Source organism: Nematolebias whitei, chromosome 13, assembly GCF_014905685.2.
Source record: "Nematolebias whitei isolate Nwh7 chromosome 13, NemWhi1, whole genome shotgun sequence".
NCBI lineage: Eukaryota > Metazoa > Chordata > Actinopteri > Cyprinodontiformes > Rivulidae > Nematolebias > Nematolebias whitei.
In genome coordinates this window covers 8,575,088-8,581,917 of record NC_056510.1, presented here as the reverse complement: position 1 = coordinate 8,581,917, position 6,830 = coordinate 8,575,088, and the positions used below count along the sequence as shown (strand labels likewise).

Here is a 6,830-nt window from a genome sequence, read left to right as displayed (position 1 = left end):
ATATATATATAAAATGTACAATGGTCACCCCTATTTTTTGAGAAATTATGCTTTCTAGTTTTTACATTGCTTAAAAGTATAATTTTCTCAAATGACTGGCACGGCCAATGAAAACCCTATGGTGGCCAACCAAAGTCACCATTGGCCACCCCCTGGCTCCACCACTGCACCACAAGTACTGGTGAACCTGCCAGCTACTTTCAAACTAAAAAGAAGCTAATCTCACAACTTGCACACTTTTCAAACCAACTCATTCCCACACACCGTTCATTTTCTCTCCAGCAGCTTGTATTTAAAAAAAACTAAATGTTTGGTAGGAGGTGTTCACTTCCTTCAGGTTTCAGATAAAACAAAAGCTGAAGCTGAAGCTCTGAGGGATTCTGAAGGAACTGGTGGTGGTGGTGGTGGTGGTGGTGGTGGTGGGGGGGGGGGGGGTGTACAGGAAGAAAACAGCTGGCTTTCCCATTTGATGGACTCTAATGTCCTGAACCGCCTCATTCTCATTACCCACACAAACACACACTCACATGCGCACGTTCTTGTAGTTCTCACTTTGTGGGGACTTTGCACTGACTTCAACTCATTTTTCTTTAATTTTTATAGCCTAACCCTGACCCTAACACCCCCATTGAGACTTATCCTTATGGGGACCAGGCTTTGGTCCCCACAATCAATGTAGCCTGGAACAAACGCACCCCTACACACACCCCTACACACACACACATACACACACACACACACACACACAGTCTTCACCTGGTGCAGTGAGCACGACTAGCATGTTTTGTAAAATCAAACTTTTAACCTTTTTTTTTGTTGTTGTTGAATTTCTGTGCAACTTAAAGCAATTTAGGCTTAATTATACAACATTTTTGTTTTGTAAATTAGTTACAGTCAGAAGTTTACATCCGCTCGTCATCAGGGTCAGTAATTTGGATCTTTTAATGACTAAACAACAGTCATTAAAAAAAATGAAGAACAAAATTCAAGAACAAGTTTCCTCCTTTGCACAAGATCAAAACTATCCATGCAGAGTCAAACACAGACACACACCCTTCTGGTGTTGGAAAACAGAAAAAATATCTGCACCTCAGTTAACTTTAAAGATATATTGAGTTAAATGTTATTGAGGCAGTAGGTGAGAGTCATCAGCATAGACTGTGAGCTCCAACAGCTCTTTGTTTAGGTGGAAGATGGCAGGCTGTGTGTATTTCTCTAAACTAACAAATTATTTATTAAATAGCTGATTCTGCAGCTGAAAGCTAAAATATACGCTGCCTAACCAAAAAAAAAGGTCACACACTAATATTTCGTTGAACCGCCTTTCGCTTCAATTATATCATGCATTCGCTGTCGCATTGTTTCGATAAACTTCTACAACAAGATCTATTTCCATCCAGTGTTGCATTCATTTCTCACCAAGATCTTGCATTGATGACTAGGCTCTAGGCATGATGGGTGCATCACTTCACCTGCCTCTCGTCTTACCTGATGCACCCATCACTCTGGAACAGGGTAACTCTGGACTCATCAGACCACATGACCTTCTTCCATTGCTCCAGAGTCCGATCTTTATGCTCTCTAGCAAATTGAAGCCTTTTTTTCCCGGTTAGCCTCTCTGATTAGTGATTTTCTTAAGACTACACAGCCGTTCATTCCCAATTCCTTGAGTTGCCTTCACATTGTGCGTGTGGAAATGCTCTTACTTTCACTATTAAACATAGCCCTGAGTGCTACTGTTGTTTTTCTTTGATTTGATTTCAAACGTTTAAGTGATCGCCGATCACGGATCATTCAGGATGTTTTTCTAGCCACATTTCTTCCTCGAAGACGATGGGTCTCCACTATCCTTCCAGTTTTTAATAATGCGTTGGACAGTTTTTAACCTAATTTTAGTAGTTTCTTCAATCTCCTTAGATGTTTTCTCTGCTTGATACCAATGATTTGACCCTTCTCAAACAGACTGACATCTTTTCCACGACCATGTGATGTGTCTTTCCACATCATGGTTGTTTAAGAAATGAGAAGCAACTCATTGCACCAGTTGGGGTTAAATCACTTGTTGCCAGCTGAAAGATAATCACACATGCAGTAATTATCCAATAGGAGGCTCGTACCTATTTGCTTAATGTTTTGGCCAGTCAGTCTGTTAAAAAAAACTGATTTAAAGTGACCGTTGTGACATCAGTCACACACAAAGGGTTCATTTTGTCTCTCAATCCAATCAGGGATTAAACCATTTGTTGCAGGTAAACGTTGAGAAGTTGTAGCCTGAGGTTTGTGACCACCTGTGCATTCTGACCACCCACACTGACAGTCTGCTGCACGTTCACTCAAACGTTGATTATTCTATGAAAAAATCAAAATGCTCTGTCCTTTCTTTAAAGCTCCACTTCCTGTTTAGAAAACAAGAACTGACAGTAAAAAAATGAGATAAGACTGAGTCTTGAAGAAATTGCAGTAACAGTTTATAAAGACCATAAATAACATAAAAAAAAAAAAAAAAACTCCAATCAAATTCATCTTTATCTGGCGAGAGAGGCTCACAGACCCCGTGAACATGGGTGTAGTTCTCTGTGAGGGGATGGCTGTGGGACAAAAGGGGGAGGAAAATTAGGCTTGCCAGCATTCTTCTCAGTTAAAGCTGTAACTAGACAAAAAACAAAAAGAACGGCACAGTCTGGGCTGGGTCTGCCTGCTGCTTACAAGGAGAGGCGCTCCTCTATTCATGGTGGTGCTGTGATAACTGGAGCTCTTTTTTTTTTCTTCCATCCCTTTCCCCCTCTTTTTTTTTTCACGTTGCACAGAAAGGCTCATGTCTGTCTCCTAGACATGATGTTCCCGGTGCATTTAAGGACCTTTCTTCTTCTGGTCTCTCAGGTTTTGATTGTGACATGTCAGGAAGGAGCAGGCGGTAAGTGTCGCCCCACTTTGTTTGTCTCAACAACTGATTTTTGTTGGTCAGAACGTGTGAAGGTGGAGGTGGTTGACCCGTCAGCTTTGGGGTTCAAGGTTGCAGGAGATCTGTGGTCCTGCTGTTGAGAAGCTGCTCAACAGAACTCATTTTGTGCATCCTGTGTTGGTTTTCTTGTGCCAAGGGACATTTCTCCTCACACATGAGGACTCTCTGTGCTGTGGACATTTAAGTGAAGCCTTACATGGTCATCTGAGGGTCTGTTTATCTTAGAGACAGCTTGTCCTGAGGAGCGTCTGTAACTTGTCAGACATCTGTCAGTGACTGCAGGTGATGTCACTCCGAGGCTCTGAAAAAGAGTACCTGAGGGGGGGACGAGCACCTTTTTGTGGTTTGGCATTACTCTAGCAGCTCTTCGGAGCAGTCATTAAGTATCAGGAGGAGCGTCTACTTGTTTCCCCTTTGGACTGCACATCTGTGAAAAGAGTTTCAGCAGCGCCTCCGAGGGAACACGGTAATGCAGGACAGATGTGAGGAGGCTGAGATCCAGGATGGAAACACCTGAGAGTTCTTGTTTCACTTGATTTTTTTTTTTTTTAGGTGGGAACATGTTTGATGTCATCTGTCGTCATGGGGGCCGTGATGATGTCATGAGCTCAACGACATCCCGATCAAGCCTAGAATAAAAACTAAAACTAGACATAACCGCAGCTTTTAGGTGTTTTTTCTTACATTTAACATGAAGTTGAGGTTTCCCTATAGGTTCAAGTTCATTTGAGAACTTTGTGATGCTGTGGGACTGGTTAGAGCGCCACCTTGTGGAGCTCCAAAGAAGAGCTTGAGCGGATTTTAACTATCAGGACAGCACGAGCAGCTTAGAGTTACACAAACACTAATTAAAATTTAAGTAACTGAGTTTAACTGAATAAACTGTGTAGATTTGAGCTATTAGAAGTTCGCAATCAGCTCTTTGTCTGCATTTGTTCATGTATTAAACATCTTTCAAGTTTCTTTCCATGGAACAGCTTTGGATGAAGTGATTGCACATCGACCATAAAATCCAGTGGAAAGTTTCTTGGGGGGGGGGGGGGGGGGGGGGTGGGGGGGGGGGGGGGGGGGGGGGGGGGGGTTGTACACCAGAGGAAAATGTGGTTCACCAGCACTTTGGGGATAATGAACGTGCATGTATGGGGGAGGGGAGGCAGAATATTTTAAAAAGTATACCAATTAGCTGCTTTTGTATTTTATTTTATTTTGAGCAAGAAAACCAGAAAACTCAGTCTTTAAAGTAATTTTCTAAAAACAAAAAAAGCCAACTTGACAAACTCACTGCATTAAGTTAAGCTTTTTAAACCGGTACCACCTCAGACAATACTATGGTCTCCACTTACTCTTAATGCAACAGACCTAAATTTGACAAGTTTATGTTCATATCTGATAAAATACAATGTGACCAAACCCGTAACCACACGATGTGATGGAAAAGCCACTCCGCCCCACAACTGAGATCAAATTTGAGATAACTAAGTGAAAGTTTTTGTTGCCAGCAGGTCTGACACTGATTTTACTGGCACAGTTTACGTAGCCGCCATCTACCGGTAATCTGGTTTCCACAGGGGTTCTTGATTTATTGTCCAAACCAGTTGACTGGAATTTGCATGAACTGTTCAGATTTTGACTCTTTGTTTTCAAGCTCATGATGGTTCATTATCTGATTATTGAACTTTTAAAAATTTGAACTTTGTTCTGAGTTTTACCAGAGTTTAAGTTCAAGAATGTTTAATATCCCCAAGTGGCAACTGCTTCACATTTAGTAGTTACACAAAACATCCATACTAGACAAGACATCGAGACATTAAAGTAACAGGACAGAAATCACCTGATCACCACAGGGATGAATGAGTTTTTCAGTCTGTTCGTTCTACATCTGGGCAGCAGATACCTGCGTCCAGATGGAAGCACCTGAACTCACCATGGAGTGGATGATCAGGATCTGCCAGAATCAGCCTGGCCTTGTTCACTGACCTCATCTTGTGTAGGTCAGTGAGGTTCTGCAGGGCTATGTCAGCAGTTTTGTTGCACATTCCCAAGAGTTTGTTCCTGTTTTTGCATGTCAAAAGTCTAAACCAACAGATCAAGGTGAACGTTAAAAGAGACTCAATGAAACATTCTTATAAAAGTAGAATTAACATTAAAACCACAAATCTTCTGATAAAAATACATTCTCTGGTGGCCTTCTTACAAAGTGAATTCACATGTTCATCAAAATGCAGTTTGTCAGAGGGGCCAAAGGCCAGACGGGTCCAGAGTACTATCAGTGGTACTTGTACTACAGTTTGAGCACCATATTGGACCATTTTGCATCAGTGTTTCTCCAGGTTTTGCTCAGATCCATGTCCAGTCCTGTTCCTTGAGGGCCACTATCCTTCCCATTTAGAAATTCCTCTGCTTCAGCACACCTGATTTTACATCAGGCGTTGACTTCCTGTGTATTTGGACCAGCTACTAGGACTTTCCTAAGATTGTAGGACTAAGAATTCCACTAAAAAGCAGTTAAGACGCCAACGTGTTTGCTTTCGCACCACCAGGAGGCTGCTTGGCTAACGGTCTGTACAGTCATGTACAGAATAGGACAGTCACCAGTGGTACGAATGGGGCGACTGTGGCTGAGTGGTTAGAGCAGTCGTCCTCCAATGTGAGAGTTGGGGGTTCAATTCCACCAGCAGTCACATGCTGAAGTGTCCCTGGGCAAGACACTGAACCCCTCATTGCCTTTGATGTGTGTCCCATTGGTGTATGAATGTGATAAAGCACTGAATATTCTTTGTAGAGATCTAGTGAATGGGTAAATGAGCGCACAGATTTTAGTGTAAAGCGCATCGAGTATCTTGATAAGGTAGAAAGTATATAAGTGCAGTCCATGTACCAATGAAGGACTCTTATTGATTTACGGTGTAGATCTCTGAAACAGCATCAGAAGAAGTTGTTAAAGGAGCCAAGACTCTTCCAACAAATCAGTCTTCTTTGTGCTGCGCATGTTCAAAGACGAGTACATCACAACAGACAATGGGGACGAGCCAAGAAATATCTATTTTCACAAAGCTGATTCAGTTTTATAGTGTTGGTGCTGGAAGAGCGTCCAGTTTCTGCTAATCAACGTGCATCTGTGTATGAATCAATCACATCATCTTTCATCACCTGAAGGTTCTTATAGAGCTAAGAAAGTACTTAACATAGGTATAAGAACTGAACATGGCCCCGGTACAGTCGTAAAGAGAAAACAAAAATTATACTGTTTTACGATCGTAAAAACTGAGAACTGTGCTCTGAATGCATCTATGATGGGATTTTATTTTTAAAAACTTGACTTTTATCCACTTAAACAATTGCTTTTAAAGCCAAACCCATACTTTAAGCCAGTGTTGAACATTTAATTTTGTACAGAGCTTGGGAGTCGAGTCGTATGGCTGCACATGTGCGGAAAGTTAGCTTGAATAAATAAGATCAAGGAGCAGACTTTAATCTTAAAATTGTAAGTGGTGTCGCCGGAGCGGATTAGCCGGATAAAAATAGAGCCCGCCCTTTGTACAAAACCTGTAAACTGCATTTGAATACGCAGAAATTGTTAAATGGTGTTTGGAGTTGGGGTTTGGACATAAAAAAAGGAAGAAAAAGGCAATAAAGTTTTGTTTTTGACTGTAATAACAGAAAGTAGTCGTTCGCCCAGTTTTACTTGGTTTTTGGAACCATCCCACACTCTGATCCAGCTGTAAAACATCTTCAGAGATGTTACTTTGGGCCTCGCATCAAAGAGGCTCGGGTTACACGTCTCATGTTACGAGCTTTTTAATATTCATCTCAGACGAAATGCAAATCGGCTCCAAACATTTTCAGAGCCACCCCCCCCCCCCCCCCC

At 41.8% G+C, this 6,830-nt stretch overlaps 1 protein-coding gene across 1 annotated transcript in view; it reads left to right on the top strand.

Moving 5' to 3' along the window:
• Positions 1 to 2,673: 2,673 nt before the first annotated feature.
• The window catches only part of col5a2a (collagen, type V, alpha 2a), a 54,318-nt gene continuing 50,161 nt past the window's right edge, over positions 2,674 to 6,830 (top strand). The window contains exon 1 of the mRNA XM_037686846.1: positions 2,674 to 2,914. Coding sequence (XP_037542774.1) covers positions 2,833 to 2,914 — 82 coding nt within the window. The 5' untranslated portion in view covers positions 2,674 to 2,832. The remainder of the gene's footprint in view (positions 2,915 to 6,830) is intronic.